The sequence below is a fragment of the Embiotoca jacksoni genome, unplaced genomic scaffold (assembly GCF_022577435.1).
Source record: "Embiotoca jacksoni isolate LCO1_2020_lvr unplaced genomic scaffold, fEmbJac1.0.p SCAF_13, whole genome shotgun sequence".
In the NCBI taxonomy this organism is placed as follows: domain Eukaryota; kingdom Metazoa; phylum Chordata; class Actinopteri; family Embiotocidae; genus Embiotoca; species Embiotoca jacksoni.
Genome location: NW_027185263.1, coordinates 13,460,754 through 13,486,491, shown reverse-complemented (window position 1 = coordinate 13,486,491; position 25,738 = coordinate 13,460,754). Strand labels below are relative to the sequence as shown.

The 25,738-nt window shown below is 41.0% G+C and overlaps 4 protein-coding genes across 9 annotated transcripts; 2 read left to right on the top strand and 2 right to left on the bottom strand.

Annotated features, from left to right (window-relative positions):
- Nucleotides 1–899: 899 nt before the first annotated feature.
- dnajb13 (DnaJ heat shock protein family (Hsp40) member B13) lies at nt 900–13,640 on the bottom strand. 3 transcript variants are annotated; one of them, XM_069146736.1, is made up of 9 exons: nt 13,494–13,640; nt 13,298–13,401; nt 12,493–12,654; nt 12,255–12,403; nt 11,947–12,060; nt 11,049–11,162; nt 10,866–10,942; nt 10,470–10,609; nt 900–1,550 (listed from the first exon to the last, which is right to left on the bottom strand). In XM_069146736.1, the coding sequence occupies exons 1-9, from the start codon at nt 13,559–13,561 to the stop codon at nt 1,384–1,386; spliced, it is 1,095 nt and encodes a 364-aa protein (XP_069002837.1). In that variant the 5' UTR covers nt 13,562–13,640; the 3' UTR covers nt 900–1,383. The 3 variants fall into 3 exon arrangements, with proteins under 3 accessions (XP_069002837.1, XP_069002838.1, XP_069002839.1); XM_069146737.1 differs by having other exon boundaries at nt 1,472–1,841; XM_069146738.1 differs by lacking the exon at nt 900–1,550 and having other exon boundaries at nt 10,450–10,609.
- On the top strand, nt 3,608–6,441 carry LOC138196568 (dicarboxylate carrier UCP2-like). Its single transcript, XM_069146735.1, has 7 exons — nt 3,608–3,714; nt 4,303–4,441; nt 4,544–4,751; nt 4,837–5,034; nt 5,122–5,223; nt 5,350–5,530; nt 5,623–6,441. Exons 2-7 carry the CDS (start codon nt 4,316–4,318, stop codon nt 5,735–5,737), a joined length of 930 nt encoding a protein of 309 aa, XP_069002836.1. The 5' UTR covers nt 3,608–3,714; nt 4,303–4,315; the 3' UTR covers nt 5,738–6,441.
- On the top strand, nt 8,001–10,289 carry LOC138196571 (dicarboxylate carrier UCP2-like). 2 transcript variants are annotated; one of them, XM_069146740.1, is made up of 8 exons: nt 8,001–8,074; nt 8,171–8,324; nt 8,760–8,915; nt 9,069–9,285; nt 9,374–9,571; nt 9,653–9,754; nt 9,844–10,024; nt 10,175–10,289. In XM_069146740.1, the coding sequence occupies exons 3-8, from the start codon at nt 8,790–8,792 to the stop codon at nt 10,287–10,289; spliced, it is 939 nt and encodes a 312-aa protein (XP_069002841.1). In that variant the 5' UTR covers nt 8,001–8,074; nt 8,171–8,324; nt 8,760–8,789. The 2 variants fall into 2 exon arrangements, with proteins under 2 accessions (XP_069002841.1, XP_069002840.1); XM_069146739.1 differs by having other exon boundaries at nt 8,695–8,915.
- Nucleotides 13,641–14,683: 1,043 nt separating the features above from the next.
- Nucleotides 14,684–23,971, bottom strand: rab6a (RAB6A, member RAS oncogene family). Of its 3 annotated transcripts, none has more exons than XM_069146732.1 (8): nt 23,597–23,971; nt 21,409–21,467; nt 21,241–21,294; nt 20,481–20,586; nt 20,068–20,179; nt 19,684–19,777; nt 17,655–17,721; nt 14,684–16,168 (listed from the first exon to the last, which is right to left on the bottom strand). In XM_069146732.1, the coding sequence occupies exons 1-8, from the start codon at nt 23,664–23,666 to the stop codon at nt 16,104–16,106; spliced, it is 627 nt and encodes a 208-aa protein (XP_069002833.1). In that variant the 5' UTR covers nt 23,667–23,971; the 3' UTR covers nt 14,684–16,103. The 3 variants fall into 3 exon arrangements, with proteins under 3 accessions (XP_069002833.1, XP_069002832.1, XP_069002834.1); XM_069146731.1 differs by lacking the exon at nt 19,684–19,777 and adding an exon at nt 18,479–18,572 and having other exon boundaries at nt 23,597–23,970; XM_069146733.1 differs by lacking the exons at nt 19,684–19,777; nt 23,597–23,971 and adding exons at nt 18,479–18,572; nt 23,067–23,192.
- Between the last annotated feature and the right edge of the window lie 1,767 nt (nt 23,972–25,738).

Below are 25,738 nucleotides of genomic sequence, written 5' to 3'. Positions count from 1 at the left end.
CTATTAAATATAAAACGCTCACATGTCAAAGCGACGAGCTCAAAATCTTTCACATGATGCGACACCGATGGTTTTAAAAAAAATAAATCTGGTAGCTGCAGCAGCTAACGTAGCCCGGCTAACGCGGTCCGGTGACGAGCGGTCCGGTCTCTTCCGGACAAAATACAAAATCTAATCACAAACACAAACACGAATGAAACGCTGACGGTCAAAAAAAAAAAAAAAAAAAAAAAAGCCCAACACAGCTGTAACAACGTGCTGTTCCGATGTTAGCTAACTCACCCCATTTTCATTTTGGAGCTGGACTGGAAACCTCCTGCCATCGGAGGTCTGGACGTCAGCAGGTTCAGATGCAACTGTTTCTCCATGTTGTTCAAAGAGGGGCTTCGGTGTCTGTCTGTCCGTCAGGAAATGTTTGGTGTGACTTCCCCTCGCTGTCGCAGCATATGATCGTCTTCTTCCACAGCTGCACGGTCGTCAGACAGACATCGGATAAAATTGCGTTTGCCAAACAAGCTCACGACGAGCGCTCTTCTTCTGCTGCGACTGTGATTGAGCTTCTTCTTCTTCTTCTTCTTTAGTTTTTCTGTCCTAGTAGGTTAACGAAGATATTTTAAAAGCATCACCGCCATCTACTGACTACACTGTCATCAGCGTTACATCGCAGCCTTTTTAGTTTTATAGGTTTCGGCGATTCAAAGTTAAAGAAAAAAAAAGTTCAGGGAAAATAAATAAACACACAGGAAATTGTGAAAAAACAACAACAACAACAACAAAACAAGCAAATCAAGCAAACATTGACAAAGTTAAAAGATGTATCCACTCACCGAAGATTGTGACATGCTTCATATTAGAGACATATTAATAATACGTTTTTATTACACGATGGTGCATCCAGTTCAATAATGTACCTTCATATCGATCAGATTTCAGTTGAATTCTCTAAATGATTATGTCTGCTTAGGGACTTTAATAATACACACATGTCCAGATCCCATGTCTTCACATATTCAACATTTCTGAGTTCCCACTTAAAATCTCACTTTATACATCAGCTATCAGTAACAAAGTGCAGAAAATTTGACAAACAAAAATTCACATTAACGAAATGTTTTTTTTCTTCAGGTGCTGCAACTTGACATTAATATAAAATGACTACATTACCACACAAAAAAATATACCACACAGCAGCACCTTAATGGTACATACTGTAGCTTACAATACAATGTTTGCACACAAGGTGACAGCAGTGCACTCTTCACCCATGCAATTGGTACCCATCCATACATAATTTTGTGCACATTTTGAGGCTATTCTGTTTGTTCCCTAGATATTAACCCAATATAGTTGCATCTTAATTGTTTAGTTATGACAGTATAGGTATTATCTGATAACATGTAATTTAGCTTTTGCCAATAATCCCAATAATTGTTTACAAAACCTGATTTTGAAACATTCATGATGGTCCTGTGATAGACTGGCGACCTGTCCAGTGTGAATCCTGCCTTCGCCCAAAGTGAGCTGGGATAGGCTCCAGCCCCCCCGTGACCCTGTTCAGGATAAAGCAGGTTAGATAATGGATGGCTGGATTCATGATGGATCAGTTGTTGTTGTTTTTTAATTGGGAGTCACAGTTCAGATCTGGTTTCTGTTTCCTCTGATGAAAGCTCAAATCAAAACCTCAGCTTTGAGAAATCACAATGTAATCCAAAGATAAGTAGGGACAATTAGCAAAGCATTGAGTCATTCCTGGCATGTGGGACCATTTGTTGTCTCAGTGAAACAATCTCTTCATGTGTGATGAATTCCAGAAGCTTTTGATGAGGTTGGAAAGACGCCCGCTGGAGGTACAAATAGTAACGTTTTTTAAACAGTAGCCTATTGAAAAATAACAATACAAAAATGAAAAACAACAGCTTAACTGAGAGATGAATGAACAGACATGATGGTTCAGTGTCCGTTCCTGGTATCAAATAAAATGAGGACAATCTAAGCTCACAGGTGAATGGATCTGTTCGTGGAGAAAACAGGCACGTTGGGCCGTACCACTGTGCTCCACTAACCTTTAAATGATGCAGCGGCTGACTCTATTTTTAGTGTAACGGTCTTTATTTATAGTGTAATGGAGATATGGGTTTCGTAGCACTGATTCAAGGTTCCCCGTATTCAAAGTTCACGAGAACACAGCAGTCTGTCTTCTCGGTTTCCTTTTCAGGGGATGTAGGGGACGTCACTGCAGACTGGCAGAAGCTGGAGCAGTGAGTTGTTTACTGGTGTGCCTGTGTGCTCAAAGGTTACTGACGCAGTGTTCCCAGGCTGTTTTTAGTGCTGGGTGAAGAAAGCAGCCCCCTCTTTCTTCTGTACATTGCGGGTTATGAAACACAACTGAGGAACAAATAGATTATTTTCCTTTTAATTTATTTGCCTAAACAGCTGTGCACTCTGGACACAGTGTAATTACATTTTATTAAATGAAACTAAGTTCTCACTAAACTAATTTCTATTGTATGCTTTATTTCAGAAAGAACATGTATGATTGTGCATATTGTAACTAGCAGAAAATGTGCAGGAGCAGATTGTTCTCAGATTCCACTTCTACCTTGTTTACAAAAACAACCTCAGGTTGAGACATGGCATAGAAATATCAGTATACAATAAGGTCTATACATCTTTACGATAAAGCAGCAGTATATGGAGAAAAAAAAAAAGCGGTATCGTTTTGGGAATAGACAAACATTCTGACACGTGTAAAAGAAGGTGAAACCTTTGATATTTAACGGAAACGTGTGTGTGACTTGACGTAAGCTTGCCGGGGTCCATGACCTGGAGCTGCTATGGAAAGTCACATGTTTTAAGGCATGCACGGACAAATTACCTACAAAGTGTCTCCCCTTTCGAGCATTTTCCATCCAGGTACTAAATAGACGGTGAATGATTGCATTCAGATGCTTGTGTGCATCCACCCACCCTTGTTCAAGGTATGGATTGGCTGAGAAAGCATGGCGGGCCTGGACTATTACGTAACTTTTATTACTTACACGGAGGAGGAGGAGATGAGGGAATTCCTCAAACTCCTGAACTAGTTTTGAGTTTTGTTGTTGGGCATTAACACCATGAAAAAGATGCAAATGTTATCCAGTACAGAACTTTTTGTCAGCCAGTCAAATTTAGAGAATCCAGACAGGCCTCTCAGTCTGATTGGCTGCAAATATCAACCAATAGAAAAATGAGGTATGCTCTGTGATGTCAGTGAAGTAATATGAGCTGCTATCTGACCACATTAAAGCTGACATTTTACAATATGTAAATTCCAAGCTCTGGATTTCACACTTAAAATAAATATATATATAAATATGATATTTCAAGAAATACATTTTACAGTGAAAATAACAGCAAAGGGAAAATATCCTTAATGTTTATGTGTGCTCATAGAGTCCCTACCAGGCTTTCATAACACCATTAAGTGCAAATCAACAAGGGCTCAAATATCCGTCTGTGTCTCTCAGACTGGAAAACATGGGATTCACAGAACAGGTGTGTACGACTTATTATGCCGCCTCGCGGTCATGTGCAAAAGGTGCTTATAAATTCAGGGGCTTCTCCCGACTATAAGCACACAGCATGAGAAGAGGACACTAAATGGACTAACTCCCGAAAGGATTGTATATTTCTGCCTCTTTGCTGGATTATTACTTTCTTGAGGAAACGATTAAGGTACATCAAGATAACAGTGATTTTGTTTTTAAAGGTGTCTACAGGTTCAGACTTAACCGATGTCCCAAGTAGTAAATTAATAATGTGTTTAAAATATATACATTTTATGTGCTACATACCTGAATTGAAGTATATTGTTTCATTCATTTATGCTGAATTAAAAAATACTAAATTAAAGCACAGATAAGTGATAAATGCTTGTTTTTTCAGTGAGCAGTGGTACTGAATGATGGCTGGCTCACTTCAAAAACAGTTTATGGCACAAAGCATTTCCACAACAGAACCACCTCCAAAGATTAGTCTACTTCTCGAGAAAACTTGAAGCTTGTCGTTATCCTCCCTTTCAGGTGTGCACAACTTTCTGCACTTTAAATATCACTAATGCACTGAGGACACTAAATATTAACTCCTTTTCAACCAAGGTTTTATAAATGTCGTAATAAAATTTTTAAAAAAAAGTTATATTCGATGTGTGTCTGTCGTGAGCAGAAGTTCTGATCGTTGGTGTGTTTGCAGTGTGTTGTGTGCTGTACACAAAGGTCTTGGGCAAATAGCATTAAGAGCACATCTTTCCATTTACGTAATCAGCCCAGGTGCAGAAATGGTTGGCATGAAACCCCAAGACGTGATGCCCTCTGCAGCAGTCAAATTCTTTGGAGCGGGCACAGCGGCCTGCATTGCTGACCTGATCACCTTTCCTCTGGATACCGCCAAAGTCAGACTACAGGTTAGACGCACTGTGTTTAAGAGGGCTTGGCACTAACTTCGGATTTGCTTGCTTTTTTTTAATCAGCTGCTAACAGTCGTTGAATGTCGCCCTGTTGCCCAGATTCAGGGAGAATCTCAGAAAGGTCAAGCGGCCAGCGTAGTAAAGTATCGAGGAGTGTTTGGCACCATCACCACCATGGTGCGCACCGAGGGGCCCAGGAGTCTTTACAACGGACTGGTTGCAGGACTACAGAGGCAGATGAGCTTCGCCTCTGTCCGTATCGGCCTTTACGACTCCATGAAGCAGTTCTACACTCGAGGCACTGAGAGTGAGTATCACGTGTCCATCGTACCGCACAAACAAGGCACTTTCCCTCCTTCTGCTTCAGTGTGACTAACGTATATGCTGCACAGGTGCTGGGATTGTTACTCGGCTCATGGCGGGCTGCACCACAGGGGCCATGGCCGTGGCATTTGCACAACCAACAGATGTGGTGAAGGTGCGTTTCCAAGCTCAGGTGCGACTGGCTGAGGGGGGGAAGAGATACAACAGCACCATAGAGGCCTACAAGACGATTGCCCGAGACGAGGGTATACGAGGCCTTTGGAAAGGTACATGTCCTGCTTGATAAATTTCCTTTTATTATGACGATTTCCTCTGTTGATTTTGAAAAAAACAATCCTCTGTTTGTTCTCCAGGCTGCATGCCAAACATCACCCGCAATGCCATTGTGAACTGTACAGAGCTGGTGACCTATGACATGATCAAAGAACTCATCCTGAAGTATGACCTCATGACAGGTGAGTCGAAGAAGCAAGCGAAACACCACAGAAGGATATCAGTCCAAAAAAGCTCACGCGTTCATCCACATTACAAATGATCAAAAACTGTGTCGGGATGTGACTTTGCTTTCTGTTCTTCCACAGACAACCTGCCGTGCCACTTCACAGCTGCCTTTAGTGCCGGCTTCTGCACAACAATTGTTGCTTCTCCTGTGGACGTAGTTAAAACACGCTTCATGAACTCAGGAACTGGCCAGTACAGCAGCGCCAGCAGCTGCGCTCTCACGATGCTGAGAAACGAAGGACCCACATCCTTTTATAAAGGGTAAACACACGCCAACATGACACCGAGGCACACACCAGTGAAATAACCTCATTGGAGCACTTCTTTACTTTCCTCTTCTTTCACTCCTTCAGGTTCATGCCTTCTTTCCTGCGGTTGGGGTCCTGGAACATCGTGATGTTTGTGTCTTATGAACAAATTAAAAGAGGTATGACCAGAGCACAGCAGTACTGGGAGTCACCGTTTTGAAAGCAGCTTGTGAGGCTCTTTTCAGTCAGGACTGCACAAACTCAACGGCCTAATCTGCACCACGATGCAGTGGTGACTACTACTGACTCAAGGTTTGAAACGGAGGCCCAACAGAGAGCTCCATACGGTTTAAGAGCCCATGGTCACATTTCCGACGTGGCTCAGAGGCGGACTTCATGAGTTGTAAGAGCTCACGTGTTATAAAGACTCGTGACAAGAAGACTCTGCGGGCATTGTTGCAATACCAAAATGATTTAGAGTATAAAGAGACATTTTTTGAGTTGTAACGGTCTATACTTCCGTTACAAGGAGCTCCTACAGGTGTAAAAGATGGACATGAAATGCCGAATCCTGAGGGGGTAGGACTTCTACACGTACAAACTGAAACCTTGATAAACTGGGATTTTAAGGTTTACGCGAATGAACTTGAAGATCACATGAATCATATGATGTCATGTTCTGTGTTATTTAGGTTTTCCATTAAAGAAGAAGAGCTAAGCAGTGACCACTTCTCTAGTATGTCCCTTACATTGTCTTCAGTGTTGTAGATTGTTTATGTTGTTCACCATTGTTAGTGGTATGCATTCAGGGGTTTATAGTTATTCTAAACAGTATGATTTGTTGCTGGTCGATGAGTCATATGTATGTTGCACACAATTAAACATAATGTTACAATTAAAGAAATAAAGTGGCAATTTTTCCCCTTTTTGTCTGTTATTGAATTGTATTGTAGCTGCTTAGTTTTTCTACAACAACAAAAACCTGGAGTATACTTTAAATACTGTGATTAAAAAAATCTCACTTAAGAGAAGAAGTGAATTACACTGCTTGATATATTGGTGCAAGTCATTTTGAGAAATTGAAGTATGGTCAGTTTTTCAGTTTCCTTGTGGTAGAAATCAGCTTTTTAAAGTCTTTGTGCAAATGTGAAAATTAAACAAAAACACATCACATCTAATATGTTGATGGTTAAGGTAAGATAAGCCTCTGTGACACGAACAGAGGTGACACTCACTGAGTAATTGAAGGTGCCAAACAGAGTATAACGTTGATGTTGAAATAAATATTCTGAATTCTGAACCTTATAATCAAACTTTGCAATAAGCTGTTGAAAAATACAAATTTTCAATAACTTATTGTAAATTCAGCATATGACTGTATATGAAAAATTACATGCATTTGAAAATCTAAGCAGACAAAGCTGTGAAAAGAGAAAACGTCTGATTGACAGAAAGAAGGAAAGGTTTTCCTTCGACACTGTGTCTAATGAATAAATGCAGCTTTGTTTAGAGGGTCTCAGAATATTTGTTCCTGTAGACGCAGTTTCACAGTTGTCTCAGTCAGACATACAGGCACGGCACGGCACCATCATACAACATGACATGTCTGGAACATGTTGTCCTACATGTGAGGTCCATATGTTCTCCATATGTACATGACATACACCAGCACTGACTCGTAACATAGAAATGTACAATCCATATATTATATATAATATGACAACCTTGTCTATCATACTTCTTAACTAATAATACAACTGCATCACTTTGCAGAGCCTTACCAAAAGAACATAGTTGGATATGAACTGCACTGCTCAGATAAACAATACTGTGTACATTTATTTTCAAAATGACTTATTAAATTTTTTTATATTCTTTTTAAAACCTCTTTAACTGCTTCACAGTATTAACCAACGGTAGGTTTCAAGGCCGCGCCTCATTAATCAATGCAGGAACACGTTTTCACAGAAAGCTGTGGTGAGATGATTACCGGTCTGAACATATGGCTCTCATTTGGTGTGCAGTGCACGATGTCTTTTTGTATTTTCAGCATGACTCAGCACTTACTCTGGTAGTCTAGCAAAGCTGTGCAGACCTCTAAACAAATGAATGAATTAATGAAATTTGTTGAAGCAAGTTAGACAAAGAATTTTCTACAGATGAAGCAGTTATTTTTACAAAATAAAATACAATGAATGTTCTGATGTTTTTGTACGCGTGAAGACATAAAAGAGAGGACGCCTGATTATGAAGTTAAGAAGATGGAGGGGCAGCATGTTCTAAAATCTGTGCCTTCACACACCAGACAAATCCAACCACAAGCTGTTTGTCACGCAGACACACAACTTTACAGTCGTCCCATTTGACCAGCAGACAGCCAACATGCCCCACCTGCAACACATGCCTGACTGTGATTTAACTGCATCATGGCAGTATTTAAAGCAGTGGCTCTCTTCCACACACTCCTTCACCCCGTCCAGTCATCGTTTCAGACTCAGCGATTCGTTTGGATATTATCAGTTGGAGAGCCCTTTCAACTTTCACACATCAGATTACGGTACAACTAAAGTCTTTAATGATTTTTCCTTCGTGCATTATTGTTAAAGCTTTGTTCCACTGCTGATTTTGTTTTGAACTTCTTTGTGTTTTCTAGGATTTGTAGTATGATTTTAAGGCTCATCACTTTTGAAAAATATTCTATGGAAAAACAAGGAAACCAATTTATAGGTGGAACGAAATTCAGCCAACGGGACACCTTCAGAGAATCCTGATCTCTAAGGTTTCTGTCCTAAACTGCATCAATAAAGGTAAGAACAACGAACCAAAGTTAATCATTAAAAAGATGTGTAGTAAAGTGGAAGAAATGATTCTGTGCCAAGCTTTTTTTTTTGTTAATGTGAGGGGACAGGATGTACTGAAGAGCTGTTTTTCATTCAGCATCAATAAATCCTCTACTTAAGGATGTTGCTTTTGCTTAATGGAGGTGATAAATGAGCTCATGACACCCACCAGGTGGAGACAGTTAGTATAATGAGGCAAACACAAGAGCAGTTATGATCAGGTAAGAAAGTCAAATTCAAAGAAATAAATAATCAACTGCAAGGCAGGTTGTAACTCTTCTGTGTCACTTATATACAGATGCAGTTTCACATTCATCTTTGGATTGAATGTGTTTAGGAAACTTTTCTTCCAGATTTTGGAGAAGCTTCTTGTCCTGCCCTTATTAATAAGCTGCTCTTCAGTCCTTGTATTGATCAAAAGACTCCTGGAAAATGGTTGGGTTTGCACCGGCAGATGTGCCGCCATCAGCAGCTGTAAAGTTTGTGGGAGCAGGAACTGCAGGGTGCATCGCTGACCTGTTCACCTTCCCCCTGGACACAGCCAAAGTGCGGCTGCAGGTGTGAAAATATTCACATGTACTACATCTACACAGACAACTAAGATTCTTTAAAACATGTATGCATTACCCAGAACCGAAGGAACTAAAGAGTCTATAATAAATCTTATTCTCTTGTCCTTAGTCACTTGAGTTTCTGTTCTGTCCAGCACAGATTCAAGGAGAGGCCCGAGCCTCAGCAGCCACAGAAAAAGGCCCTGCAGTGAAGTATCGTGGAGTGTTTGGTACCATCACCACCATAGTGCGTACAGAGGGACCCCGGAGTCTTTACAGTGGACTGGTGGCAGGACTCCAGAGGCAGATGAGCTTTGCTTCTGTGCGAATCGGCCTCTATGACTCTGTTAAACAGTTCTACACTAAAGGCTCTGATCGTGAGTATCTACGAAAGTACTCTGAGTTGATGTAGCCGAGGGAGCCCTACACCTGTCAGGGTTGACATCTTCCTCTTCACTGGTTCAGATGTTGGCATCGGCAGTCAGCTGCTTGCGGGAAGCACCACAGGTGCCATGGCGGTTGCCTTTGCTCAGCCCACAGATGTTGTGAAAGTGCGCTTCCAGGCACAAGCCAAATCTCCTGGGAACGCTCGACGCTACTGTGGCACCATTGATGCTTACAGGACCATTGCCAAGGAAGAGGGCATCCGTGGTTTGTGGAAAGGTAACTTGAGTTGAAGAAATTTCTGTCTTGAATGTTTGTCTTTCATTTTTTATAAGTCTTTTATACAACATTGTCCCGCAGGTACAGCTCCAAACATCGCACGCAACGCTATTGTCAACTGCACAGAACTGGTGACATATGACTTCATCAAGGATCTGCTTCTGAAGTCCACTCCCCTGACAGGTGAAACAGTATAACACGATCCAGTTGAGTGATATAATACCCGAGTGTTTTCCCTTCTGGAGTTGTAACGTTCAGCCTGTTCTCTGCAGATAATCTGCCCTGCCACTTTGTGTCAGCCTTTGGAGCAGGGTTATGCACAACGGTGATCGCCTCTCCTGTTGACGTGGTCAAGACGAGATATATGAACTCTGCTTTTGGCCAGTACAGCAGCGTACTCAACTGTGCTGCTGCCATGATGAGCAAAGAGGGTCTTAGTGCCTTTTATAAGGGGTAAGCACTAACTGCACGGATAATATCGAAAGAATTAATGAGGACATAAATCAAACATTCATAAAGGAGGCTTTAAGAGTCTGTAAACAAAATGACAGGTATTCAGATAAATGGGCTGCAATCTATCATGTTGTTTTTCTCTCTCTTGAGGTTCATGCCATCTTTCTTACGCCTTGGCTCCTGGAACGTGGTGATGTTTGTCACATATGAGCAGCTGAAACGAGCCATGATGGCAGCGAATCACAGCCGCACAACTTTACTGTAATTTTCATTGATGTTGGACCACAGTTTTGTTCAAAACAACTCTCTTTACTTTTTGTTATCTATTCCAGTGTATATTTCAGCTCAAAGTATTTCGGACGTATACTCTAGACAGGAATGTAACTACATTAGTCTGAGGAGTCCAACAGCTGCGTTTAAAATGATCAGTATTTAAGCATTAGACCTTGTTTGATGAGGCACTTCCCCTCAGTGGAGAGCTTCTCCGGGAACTGGGTGTCAAAGGTGATGATGAGGTCACCTCTCTGGGAAGGATCCTTGGACAGCAGCATTCCCTCTCCAGTCACCACTTTTTTGTATGTAGGGCTGTTATGTTATTACAAACAAATCAGAATCAGGGAAATGATAACTAATGCAGGTAATACACAAAATCAAAAAAGAGTTCTATAATTGTACCAGTTTGAGAGTTGTTACAAAAGAATTGAATTTTTTGTCACCTCTTCTCCTCCTTCTGATCTTTAAATATTTGAGATGACGGTCAAATTAACGGGATTAAAAAATACAGTATTAACTGACTCTTATTCAGTTTTTCACTTTGGCCTCAACATAGGAAAACACTTACTGCACAATGTCATTGATAGGAATACAGAGAAGCCTGCCATCTAGTGTCTGCACGTCCACAGAGAAGCCAGTCAAGGCCTGAGGGGAAGGGAACCGATTTTCAGCTTCAGTGTTTATTCTACTGAAACCAAAGTGTGAGTAATATATTATACAATAATAATTTTCAAACTTTTAGGGGACTCACCATCGCCAATGAGATCTTAGTCTTGTAGAGGAGGTCATTGTGTTGTCTTACGAACAGAGGATCACTCTTCTGTCGCACTACGAACACAATATCCGCAGGGATGCTGTTTGGTCCCTGAAGGTAAAATACAGCAAGATGATTTCCATGCACAGTTTGATAAAGAATAACTTTGTAGATGTATTTTCTTTTGGCCAAAATTGATAAGATCATTTCAAATAAAAAGCATTATCCAGCCATTATCATGTGTGAGCTATTTGAAGGAGACCTCCTTAAAAAATAATCTGCGAGAGCAGAAGACATTATTGTGGTAATGAAGAAGATCCAGTTGAAATTATAACACTTCATACATGAATATTAAAATGTTATCTTTGCTTACATGTTTATATCAAACCCTTATTAGCTATTATCTATACGTCATTCAACGCGGCCCAGTCCTGTATTCTGTGGCCAACAGTCAGAGCAAGTTTACAGTTTCAAGAGTACTGTTATAAAAAATTATTCTTCAGTTATACATTTTATCTAAACATGAAGACATTGAATCTAAAAATGTGATACAAAATGATATGTTCAAACTTGTTGAAAGCAAGGCACAGATATATGTAAGACAATTAATAATTCCCTTATTATTCATATCATCCCACACCGAAACACTGAAAGCTACAATTGTCTAATATAATTTCCCATTTGTTGAGAAATCAGCTCTTCGGGGCAACGGTGAGTTAAACCAGCACCAGAGACAGCGCCATCCTCCCATAAAAAGATACAAATAAAACATCATATCTGCTGATGAGATCCCTCTCCTACATCACAGACATCAGACTGGGTGAGTATTTAGTGAGGCAGATTCATGGCTGTCTGAAATCTTAATTGAAAATGGTGTTCGAGCAGTTCAGTTAACCTGATCTCCCTCTCTGGAGAAAACGATTCTCGCGCCTTCATCCCATCCGGGCTTTACATCTATAGTGAGGATCTTGTCTTTGATACTGGATGTGTAGCCATCTTCATTCATAACCTGTGAAATAAGTAAGTCATTGCACAATGTATAAGGCATAAAAGAATATGTATTTGATTTGGTATGTTTGTTGGTTAGTCATATCTATATGCCTTGAATCAGGAGCTCTCAGTCAAATGAATGTAAGAGTTATTTAACCGTTTAAAGGCAACGGGACGTGAAAAGATAGTCATCTCATAAACAGTAGCTGTTACCCTGCGAGATATCTTAATCTTTTTTGTGCATCCGTGGAAGAGATCATCGAGGGACAAATGAAGGTCTCTCTCTATCGGGGGATCCTGCGTCTTCACCACTCCTGGTTGTAGACCACCAAACTGAAGCTGCGTATCATATTTATCGAAGTCTGACAACAAAAATAAATTGGGATGAATGCAGCTGGTGTGAAAGTTGAAGACCATTCATTGTAAGGTCTTTGATTCTGTTTTTCCTCACCTGCAAAAGGGTTGTCCCCTCCAAAAAACTGTTTGAAGGTTTTGCCTGGATTCCCGTGGTAGATATATTTTGATGACCAGGCCCCGCCGCTGCCAAACTCAGGCGGGATACCACCTTTTAGACCCCCCTCTCCAAACTTGTCATAGGTTGCCTTTTTTCGAGCTGTCAAGCAGAAAGAATGGACCTTGTTCAAGACACATAATTCCAATCTGCACACATTAAATACTGCCAAAGGTTGATTAAAGGTGGATCCTTGTCAGATAATTTTAATGACATGTAGCCGTAGACTTTGATTAGACAAAGTCCATGCATACCACACATTAGCTTTATATCACCACATCTGGGTTAGATCACTTGTTAATGCATCGTTGAACATATAGTTTCCTCTCAGTATGAAGGTGCTACTGCATTGTTGGATTGTTTATTTGCTTTTAAGTTTATCTTGAAGCATAAGAGCAGAGATCAATCCGTTTTCACAACATTAAAAGCTGTAAATAAATATGAAGTTGGTTAATTCCCACTTTTTCTTGCTGTACATTACTTTTATGTGATTGTCAATAATGTTTCCATCGGATTTTTTTTTTCCTACCTAGTTTAAGTTGTGTGTTTATCTTTAACCTCATTGAATATTACAAATTTCGACTTCAATATTTCAATCAAACGCATTAAGTTATTAGCACGAGTACCATAGATAATTGACGCAAATTTGCTATTACAGCAAAACTATATAACGCGGTGGGTTGCATTTGCTAAATAAATAATCTAACGTCAACATACGACGTAAAATAAACTTCAGGCTACTTACGGTCGCTCAAAACATCGTAGGCTTCACCCAGCTGACTGAACTTCTCGGTGCTTCCCGTTTCTCTGTTGCTGCTCGGGTGAAACTTCAACGCAAGACGTCGATATCTGCGAAGAGAAAAGATGAAAACTGCGGCAACAAGCACAAACGGCCTGATGTGCTTTTTACATGAAGTTTTACCATCTATTAAGTAACTTACGCCTTTTTGATAATCGCATCTGTTGCGTTTGTGTTTATTTCCAGCGTCTCGTAGTAATCGCTCGTCATTTTGAAATCAAATACTCAAAACTACATTCAAAATTCAAAGTAAAAACCAATGTGTCGGCAGGCTTGGACACAATTAAGTTGGCGAGTTAAAACACCGAGCAGCAGTTGTTTAACTTGGTTTCTAAGGTAACGGCCGTTCGTGAGAGTCTCGCGAGGTTTGCAGAATTGGCTGAACAAATCACGTGCAGGAAACCACACGGTTCAATGATTAAAAACAGTTTTTGACTCCTATGTTAAAATCCGACAAAAACACAACTAAGTTATAATGCGTTGTATTATTGCTGTGTTGTAAAGTCACAGTGGAATAGTAAGTAGTATGAATGGGAAGAGGTATAATACTTAATTATCTAAAGTTGTTTTTCTGCTGTATCAATGCGCCAACCAGCATTTGTTTTAAACTGATTAAGCATCTGGGGTGCCAAAAATGTTCAGTAGTTTATATTTAAATATTCACTAGATGTGTAGAGCAAAAACCAAAATAATTATGACCATGAATCTACTATTTTGACAGAGGGGTCCCTTTGAAAGACATGTCCACAAGATAATGATCCTTGCTCCACCTTGGTGACGGTTGCTCAAGTCTGTGGCCCTGGGTTGCTCTGCTTTTGCAATGCAGCCTTGCTACATGTTCATACACTTTTAATGCTCCCTTTCCATGAATACTTGGGCTACATCAAACCTTAGCAGACAATCGGGTATGAAAAATTGCTAGATCCCAATTAAGTGCAACAGCTCAGAGCCCCTGATGTTGTGCATGCTGATCTGCTGGCTTGGTTTGTTTTCTGAGACCGTCATTAGTTCGATCTGTGCTTTTCCTGCAGGGACAAGTCAAAATGTCAGCAATGAAAAAGACCTATTACTGTAGTTGCCGCTGCAGGACATATAACCAGGCTGATTATAGTCAGTTAATCATTACATATGACTGAGCGTCTTCCTGCTTTAAGACCACAGGAACAGCATTCAGTATTTGCTCTGAATAGAAGTCACAGTAGTTTTGATCTGCATCTATGGTTCCCACAGTGTTGCCACAGCTGAGACTTAAAAAGATCACCATCACCATCTCTGTACTACTGAGAGTATTAAATCTTTGATTTATAATTCAATGTCAATAAGACGCTGATGAATTTCTGCAGCCGTGACGGGTACATTTTTATTCTTTCATTTAAAATCATTCCAGACAGAAACGTTAAGGACTACTATGCTATACAAATTGGACTCTCCTCCATGAGTTCACACAAACATTGCACAACATTATCAGTATGATGAAATTACCACTTAGAGGTGGTAGAGGAAACGGCAGACGCTCTCCATTGATTCTGTTAAAAGGTGGTGCAGGTAGATGTATATTTTATTAGCGATTCAGGACTCATACCAAAAGTGAAGATATTAACAGCCATATAAAAGAAACATGAATCCAATAGAAATAAATATTACAAGTCATTGTGGATTAAATATACATGTAGAATCATCACTAACAAAAGATCAATGCCAAAAACAAAACGAGCAAAAGAAAACAAAGTCCTTAAAATGTTCATTAAACCCCATACCAAACTTAACTAGATCAGCCCAAAGCCAAGTAAGCCCTCTACAATGTAACTCCAAAAGGCATATTTCTCCATATCTAATGTTTACAGTGGCCTTCGTGAGAAAATCCTCCTCAATCACTATCATCAAAGAAATAGTTGTAATCTACGATATATGTTTTCTTCAGGAAGAAAAATAATAATAATCAAAGATCTATCCAAATAAAAAAGTAATAGAAAATGGAAGCCAAGGTAAAAAATAACCCATCTCAAGTGATATGTGTGGGAAGAGGGGAAGGACGGTATTGTAGGTGGTGCAGTCATGTGTGTTTGTGCTGGTTTGTGATGATGCGAGACTGTGTGGGTTCAGTGTGTTCACTGGTCATTAAATGCTGGTGCATGTTGGGAGAGCTGGGACTCTTTCAAAGATGAAAACAAGCTCATGGCTGCCATTCCCAACTTCAGCTGCAGCGTGGGTGTAGAGCATACGTGTCTGCACAGAGCTCTCCCAAATGTTACCAATATACTTCAACACAACTCAAATGCATGCCTTGCCAATCAGTTGCAACAGCACAAAAACTGGTAATTGACAAATGCACACAACATCCACATCGTGCTTATTACGCTTAAAGCAATAATTACATTTTTTAAGAATTTCTTTAAACACATAAATCTCGATTTGAAGACCTAGAAACACATCTGAGTTTGATTCAAAAAAGTCCTCTTAAGATACAAACTACACCAAAGTGACTGATCACTCTTGCACCACTATCTGTGTCTGAGACGATAGATGGAGAGAGTTGAGCTCCAGCTGTAAATACTGTTTTAGTGTGTGAGCGTGTGTGTTACAGTGCAAATATTCAGTTTAAGGTGGTTTCGGACTTTCCGAACATCCCGATGAGAGAACAGGTTTCCACAATGGTGAGAATAACGGATGTAGTGTTGTCTTTCAGGCTGGGGAAGGGAGGTGAGTGTAGTGACGGGTACATATACAGAAAAACTGAATGGGTTTCACGAGATTAGCAGGAACAGCCTCCTTCACTGACGGGCTGCTCTGGTGGCTTCTCCAGTTTAATGTCAATCACTGAAGGGTCCAAGAGTTAAGGAACATCACAGAATGGAAAAAAAACAAACATACTGGACTAAACTAAAAACATAAGTAAACAAAATGAATAAATACAAACAATACTGACGGTGTTAATACGTTTAGCAAGCTGTTGGTTGATGTGTGATTCAGACCAGTTAGAATACTCAATTAGCTCATCATCGAACTGTCTACCAAATGAGGCAACTTTATGTAGAAAACAAATTAACTGTATTGACCTTGCTTGGACAATTCAAAATTAATCTTTAGTGCTTCTGATGACAACACTGACCGAACCAAAAAAACTATCTGAATGGCCTTTCATGGTTTTGCCTTTTTCTTGGTACTATGGTCTTGCTAAAAATGGAGATAAACATAAACTAGAGACTTAACCGATGGCCTATTCATTCCATCCAACTTTACAATCATTAGTTATACAAACGGGGCAAGAATACGCCAAATTCAACCAAACTGCAGAAACTCATAGTTGGACTGAAGGCAAATAGTCTGGACGCTCCAGTGACTCAGGATCCTAAACCTCTTAACGTACAAAGTGGAATTACAACACAGGAATAAAATCTTACATATTGTACCTTTAAAACTCAAGAGGGGGATATTTTTGGATTTATAAGATGGTGATCTTAAATATTCCTTACACGATAATTTAGGCTGTATTTACCAACATATTGTACATTGTATTGTGTTTTAATTCGAGGTTCAGGATGTTCCTGAACACCATGTTGAACATTGTTTACACCACCCTTGAAGCATACCAACATTTTGGTAGAGATACAAATAACTCTTTGTTAAATACATCTATTTGGGATTTTTTTTTTTCTTTTCTTATTTAATAAAACCTAGAGCTACCATGCAATTTTTTTTTATTATTTTGGAACAATTTTCATTCATCTCTAAAAAGGTTTTGATATTTAAATACTCAATGGTCTGCGGTTATGTAGCCCTTCTTTGCCATAACGGTCCAAAAAAGCAGTTTACAATGTTTCCAATTCAAACATTCAAACACTGGAGGCGACACAGCCACCAATCAGCTGCTCACCTGTCATCGGGAGTAACTTGGAGTTCAGTGTCTTGCCCAGTGACAAAGAATCATTAAGACGAGTGTGCAACTCTGAGCCGCACTCACTTTCACTACTACGGATACATTTCAGTCGAGAATTGAACAACCTTTTATGACGTATTGCAGCGTCTGCAGATCCCACATACTACAAAACCTTTCAGAGCAACCTCTCAAGCCTATTTCACACCCAAAAATATAGCTCTTTGGTAAATAGTTACTTTAGTAATCGAGTTGGACCACAACATGTGTCTGTGCTGGTAAAATAAATCTAAAGGGACATGTGGGTTAAACAACAATAACGAAATGTCACCATGAAAGAGACCGTTTACATGACATGACACAAGAGAGCGAGGAGACTTCCTGACTCTGTTCTGTCACTTCAGACACTGACGTGTACACGAAGGATACTGTCCTCTCTACTCTTGTCCTGTGTGGTATCCATGCCAGGGAGGGCGGCTGCCACGCGACGGAAAAGCTGGAAGGGAAGAGAACCAGACGTATTCTGTCAGACGAGGAGTACACTTAAAGCATGACAACAAATACAAAATGAAATCAAGATGGGCGTGCTGTGTGTGATCCCATGACATCATTCAGCACAATGTCCACTTGAAGCTCGCACAGAAAAAGACAGCATTTCCACATTTGATCTGAATTCAGCAGCTTGTGACTGAACCACCTCAAGGCCATTTCTGTGCCGAGCAAGTGGCTCGAAAAGGATGTAGTTGTGCCTTACTGATGTCTTCCACTGCTAAAGCTTGGCAGATTTTAAGTGATTGATGGATCTGAGATTTGATTGAGATGTGAAGCATACACGATGATGCTGAACATGCCTAACCCCTTGAAACAGTTCATATGGAACTAGACTTGATTTCATGCAGATTTTCACAGCAACCAAAATACTGTTACTGTGGGAATCAGTGGAGCGCAGGTAATTGGTTTGCAAGCTCTGACCCCCCCTCGGGGTCTTTGTGATCGAAAGTTGTTCAATACAAATCTTTACTTGTAGCAGGTGAGGGAGAGCTTGAAAAACAAACCCGTAGGCCTCATTCACGACCAGAGGAAGCTGATGTTTAAAGCACACCTTCAGGCGCTCATGCGTGTGTGAAACAGAAGCCGATCAGAAGAGAGCATGAGCACTATGAACACGCGTGTGCGCGCACACACGCACGCACACGCACACACACACACACACACACACACACACCCACCCCCCTAAGGTGCACACGCTCTACCTGTTTGACATTGTAGCCTGTCTTTGCACTTGTTTCAATAAACAGAACATTCATCTCTTTCGCTCTCTGTTCTCCCTCCTCTGTGGTTATCTGTCTGTGATGAGCCACCAGTCAAAGCCAACAGCACACAAACACAAACACCCACCGGGACACACACATATTGCCAAAGACATGGACACAAAGACAAGGGGGGGAAAAAACAAAACAGACTGTGATTAATTTTGAAGCACATTAACAAGCCGTGCCCCTTCCTGCTGTTACTGCCACCATTGCTCAAAACCAAAAGCCTCCCGATGGACCTTCAGGCTGTTCAGTATGTCAGCCGATTCAAAGAGGGCTGAAAGTAACAGCTCAGCTTTTTAGGAAAAACATATATTCGCTTTCTTGCTGAGAGTTTGCTCAAGAGATTGATATATTTCTCATATCAGTAATGTAAATATGTAGCTGCAGCCTCCCGGCACCAAGACTGGGATCAAAGAAGCTCTACCTAAAAGGTAACAGTCTGCTCAACAGCACTTTTAAAGCTCACTTATTTTAATGTCATAGCTTGCATATTTGCATACCTGCCAACACTCCCTTTTTTTTCCAGGTTCTCCCATTTAAAACCATTTCGCAGCATCCTCCCGCAATTTGCATAGCCCTCAAACTTTATTTGGATACTCAACATACAGATGCTTGTCTGACGTTATCAATAGGTGCCAGATGATCTACAAAACACAAGGTACGCACAATCCATACACTACAGACAATATTAACCCAAATGTCACTCGTAGCCCGACTCGAACAGCAGCTTGGGCGTGGCTGCTGGTTAACATGTAGTCTTAATGGGCCGCATTTCAGTCACTATTTCATATACGTCCTGCTGTCTGACGACAGATACAGAAAATATGTTAAGGAGATTATTTTCATAGCTAGAATCAGTTCACAGTTCCCGAGTTAGTAACGTTTAGAGGTGCTGGTGCTTTCTTAACCCTCAGCAACAAAGTGAAAAACAATTTCCAAAAATGTTTAAATATTCTTTTAAAATTAGGACAAGAAAAGATTGACGATCTAAGAGTGATTACCAAAACTGGTAAATACTTCTACAAAATGATTATTTAGGAGGTCAGCCTCTGACCTCTGTTTTAGTGGGAGGCCTTTGGAGGTGGAGCCCAGGCGGCAGCAGGAGGACAGAGCACGACTCACACACACACACACACTCTTACCTGCTTTACGTTGTAGCCCGCTTTTGCACTAGTCTCAATAAACATTACATTTAGTTCTTTGGCTTTCCGCTCACCCTCTTCAATAGAAACTTGCCTGTGGTAGATAAAGGGGTTAATAGATGCACAGCGAAGGAGACAATGCAATTTCATAAAACAGGTGGATAAAATATATTACACAGCAGACACTTTCAGATCAAATATAAGACAAGTCAGTCAGAGCTTTTACATTCATGAAAAAAAAAGTTGTTCTAATCCCATGCTGCTTCAGGAAAAGCTGAGGACCTCAGTATTGACAGGTCAGCGGCAACAATCAATTACTTCATTGGTATGCTCCTAATGAAGAGCCCTCTCACAGAGAGGCAGGAAGAGGGAGGAACAGATTACCTTTTGTCTGCAAGGTCTGTCTTGTTTCCCACCAGCATGATAATGACATCGCTTCCTCTTTCCGTTCTCACATCATCGATCCATTTTGTGGTTTGCTGGAAAGAGTTGACGTCTGAAAGAGAGACGAGGGGGAAACAGGAGGCAGGAGATGAAAGACCTCAGCTGTGAAAACAGACGGGTTTGTGACAGGAAGACAATCAGGAAGGGCGACTACAAGTCATACACATTTTGACCCAAATCCTTTGTGTATAATTAGAATCTTTCTTATGTGAAAAAAACATTTACTATCAGTAATTATTACTAATCAGATCGAAATTTGTTCATAAACACATGAAAACACAGTGCACATAACAGAGGACAAGGCAAATGTGGCATGTTTATGAAACATCCCAGTGGATGGGCAATCCACCTACTTGTGATGTCATACACTACGACAGCAGCGGCAGAGTCTCTGATGTAACTTGGGATGAGGCTTCGAAATCGCTCCTGCCCCGCCGTGTCCCACAACTGCAACCTAATCTGTGGGGCGGGAAGAGGAAGGGGATGGGACGAAAAACAAAAGAAGAGAAACAGAAAAGAAAAAAAAAAACAGAAGGGATGAAAATAAAACAAGAAAAAAAAAACAAATAGACAAATGAGGTAAGGTAATTGTGACAGAAAGCAAATTGAAAGGAAACTAAATAAAGTCAGACTAATGGGAAAATATACAGAGAGAGCACAGTGCATGCAGGTAGTGAATGATCACCAGAGAGAGCAAGCTGTCTGGGCCTGGGGGAGAAAGAAAGAAATAATCACCCTTCACTTGTCATCAACCCTCCTCTCTTGATCAAGTAAGGTGTCATTTAAAAACAGTGATGGGAGAATAGATGGAGGGGGAGGAGGGAGAGGAAGAAAACTTGTGTTGAGGGAGGAAACCAACAGAGAAAGGTAGGACTGTCCAGAGGGGAGGGTACAGCAGCCTGATCACAGTAGCAGGACACTACAAATGCAGAGTGTGTTAGAGAGAACATAACTCAACCGTTAAAGAGAGAGAAACACGGTCACGCGAGAGATCAGTATCCGAGTAGCCTTTAAGATTCTGAGCACCAAAACCTGACAGACACACAGACAATTTGTTCTGGACAAGAACAATAAAAACAACTGGTTTAGTAGTGGTGATGAAAAGAAACTTACTGTTCTGTCTTCAAGGTACATCGTCTTTGACAGGAAGTCTATTCCTATTGTGGCCTGAGGATAGATCACAATTAGTCAACTGTACAGAACTACCTTCAATCAGCATTAATGATGATATTAAGATATTGTTGTCAAGTAATTACAAACAAGTGGCGGTGTTAGTCTCACTTGATAAGTATTGTCGAAGCTGTCATACATGAACCTGGTGATCAGCGAAGTCTTTCCCACTAAAAAACAGAAAGAAACAATAAAGTCCTGAGAGTGCAATGATGACAGTCACTTTTTTAGGTGAATCAGTTCTTATTTAAAATTAACAAAATGATGTGGCTTTCTAAAGAAGGGCTGCAAAGAATCCATGTACTTGTCGATTAATTTACTGATTTTAGACTATATTATTTCATTTTATATTTCTATTGATCATTAATTGAAAACTAAAATACTGAGGATTGAATTCAACATTTCTCAGAGCCCGAGTTGACGTCAAACAACTTGTTTTGTCCGACCAGTGGTCCAAAATGCAAAGATATTCCATTTATAATCACAGAAAAAGACATACAGCATTCTCACATTTGAAAAGCTGGCTCGTAGCTACTTGGCATTTTTCCTCGATAAACAACTTTAACCATAGTATAAATTACTATAAATTATATCAATAAATTTCCTGCTTATCAACCAAGTGGTTAATCCAAAAATGATTGCGAACTTGCTGATATTTCCAAGTTCGATATCACTTACAGCATAACAGTACAAAGAGGGACGGTCATACGGTTGCTCCGGGACAGAGCTCCCCAGCCTGGGACTGTTTTTGCTGAGATCGAGTTACATTATCAGTTACAATGAGCATAGAGTGATGGTGACATGGCTAAAGCCAACACTGCTGTTTACAAGACCACAAGGAGCCTCAGCTGATCACAGACTGTCGGACAAACACAAAGTCTGTCTTATCTTGATGGGAGGGGAGAGTCACATTACAGGACACAACACAGCCGTCACCTTTTCTACTCAAATTTAACTTGTGTCTATGTTACATATGCACAGAACTGATCAACTACATGAGTATCTGTGTTTATAATGACCTTATTATGCCGATCATTTATTTCCGACCAGACGATATGAATCCACTGTTAATTAATGTCATAAAATTCCGTGTTTCCACTTTCATTCAGCTGTTTTAGCGCCACATCAAAGTCTGGCTTCATATTAAAATACACAAAAATGACCCCAACAAGTGATGCAGTCAGGAATGTCGTTTTTTACATGGGCTTTTCCTCGGCTTGGTTTATATTTGTTTCGTGTATTTGTCTTCAGTATTTAAGTAAAAAAATAAATAATTCTTTAACATAAACTCAATTATTTGAGTTATTTTGGTTTGCTGATCATGTCTTCTTCTTACTACTATTATTTGGGGTTATCCTGCAACTTTACACAGTTACACAAGTATAGGACCAACATGCTGTTGGAGAGGTCGGTGGCTTTTCTTTAATCAGAGCAAGAGAGGCGGCGGGAGCCATGGGGTTTGTTTTTGCGTTTCATTAGCTTGCTTGCAAAGGATGAACATATGGATGTGAAACCTCTGTATCAGCAGATTCCACATGTAGTGAAAAAAAAAAGTTGGATCAGTTCATTTATATTCTACATAAAACGCCAAATTCAGCTTTCACCGTGGACTTTGTTTCCGCAGACTGCTGTAGAAACCTTGGGACACCATGTAAGCATTGTATTGGACTACAACAAGCAACGACCCCACACCTTTACCTCTGGAGATAGACACGTGATCGTTAACTACAGGCCTGTACATAACAACCCCCCCCTCCCCCCCCTCCTACCTCGCTCGTATTTCTTCCAGTGTAAGTGAGCCCTGTGTCCATTTTGGCTGGAAAAGTGGGGGGTGAGTAGGGAGACTGCAGGAATGCTGCCGGGCAGGTTTGGACAAATGGGGAGCGTCCCCCCGGTAGAAAAACTTGATCTACGTCATCGTTTAATGAATTTGTGGACTTTAAACCCGAGGTTGAGCAATACTTCAACACACCGCAGTAAATATAACAACAAACACACCATGTAATATGTGGTGAACTTAGCCGGTAGCTGAAGCCTCTAATTACCAAGTGACACTTGTTCGTAGCTTTTGTAATCGCTGCTGCTCCTTCATTTAAAACCGCCTCAGCTCGCCACGCGAGTTAACTAATAAGACATCGCTCGCTTTTTCGGAAGAACATGAATTTCATGTCCGTACAGAACAGCTGTTCAGGTGCCAGGTCTGACGACACGCAGCTAATGCTAAGCGAGCTAACCCGGCTGACGTTAATCACCCGACCGACCAAACACGTCCGGCCATCCCGCATGACGTCATACTCACCACTCTGCTCCCCGAGAAAGACCAGTTTGAATTTCCTGAGCGGGTTTCCGAAGTCTCCGGCCGTAGACATGACTGGACCAAACAAACAAACAAACCCTGGCGCTGCTTGTCGGGAGCTCCGCCGGCTAGTCGGCTAATGCTGAGCTACCCAGCTGTTGACAGCGATCAAAGGTCGGGGATGCGTGACGTTTTACCGGCTCGTTTACGGTCTCAGCGGGCCACCCGGCGGGGTTTCCTGCTCCACGGTCACTCCCGAAAGCTTCAAGATAACTTCTAGGTGACTCACTAACTACAGCTACAAGTCCGCCTTGCTCTTTACTTCTCTGACATGTCTACCGTCGAGCCGCCCTGGGCCACTTCTTCTTCAGAGGCGAAGTTAACACCGTCGAACATACCGGGAACACCGTTATGCTGCCCTCTACCGGTGGCGGAGAAACACCGGGAGAAACAGGAGGAGCGCTGTGGCGGAGCGCGGCGTATTATTATTTTTTTTATATATACAGCCACTAGAAGGCGTACTCGCACCACAGCCAAGATTTCACGTGTTCAGCGAGTTTTATGATCATCTTAATGAATAATTCTCTTGAAAGTGGCCTTAAATGATGCTGAAATTACGTGCAAAAATCGGTGAGCGTCAGTTTTCTTATTGAGTATTATCCGTGCCTCCTCGGTGGAGGGCAGTTCATTTTAGTTTTCTTGGTTTGCTTATTTTTCCCCTGTTAGACACCCGTAATTGAGTCTGCACGCAGACACAGTTGGCATACACTCATGATGTACTCCAATGCTACGTAACACTTGTGGACAGAAGAGGTTGAGTTTTGCAGCACCCTCCCTTGACTATTACATTTGCTGTTGAAAGAATGGCATCTCTTTTTGTTCAGTTCAGACTATTTGGAGCCATCACTTAATGTGCACATGTACCGTGTTATATTCGCTGTGTTGTGTTGGTAACCTCTCCACGTCAAGCCAACTGGCATTAATTATTCCTGCGAACAAAATTAAATCACAGCTATGGGTAGCAGTGTGTTGGTGTGAAAGTGGAGGTCCAACTTGTTCTAGGTCTATTATGTCAGACGAGTTTTTAAAAAATTTGCATCAGACCGTGATGTTCACAGCAACCACTGTAGATCTTCTTGGGTCGCTCATGACCACCAGCTCAAACAGGAGCTGCCGTCCCGTCTACTGAAACCCTGTGGCAACATACAAGTTGACTTGATTTGTTACCCAAAGACAGACATCTGGTATGAACAGTTCAGTTCTTCCTTATATATTAATTAGTGTTCAATTAATCTATCACAACATAACAAGAGAAGGTTTAGAAACATGCTGCCTTACAAATGAAGAAAATGTTAATAGTGCCTCAGAAACAGTTGGTCTTTTTTGATTATATTAATTTGGCCAGAAGGTGCACTGACAAAGCTGGGCTCTTCTTTTCATACCTGCATTCATTTGAATAACAAACCGGGATTCATCTTCATCATCCTCCCATGTATTAATAATCACCTCTGCTTTCCATATTTTATCAAGTGTCCTTGTTGGGAGGATAATTTCACACTTACATAACTCTTATAAACATTACATGGGCTTAACTATTGATTTTTTTTTTCCTGCAATATATGTACAGTGCATCAGGGCATACATGCGTTATGTTGCCACATGCATCTTTATGAGATCAAACTTGAGCAAAGAAATATTGTATGTGGTAAAATGGTGGATCCCTACAGACTGTGCATGATACAACCATGCCACATATTACACTTGCATTTCTTTATGCACTAGAAGAAACACATCTGGCAGTTCCCCACTCTCTTGCACCGACATGAATTACATTTGTGTTATAATTGATGTAAGTATGGTGATGCATTATGAGTGCTTCGTAGAGTTTACGTCTGCTTGAGCTGGATGTTCTAGGTCACTGAAGAGGAGACACACCTGCACCCCTTTCATTCTCTCGTTCATGTGCCGTCCAGGTCTGAAGTCTCTTCTCCGAGTGCTGACCGGCTGATGCCAGCACTTCAGCTGCTGTTTGCGGCCCGAGCCTCGCTGAACTGGATCCATCACACACCACGGCCAGCCCGACCCCCGCCGCTCTCTTCAACGGCACTCCTACTCTATATGTCCTTGGTAAGGGAAAGACCCCAA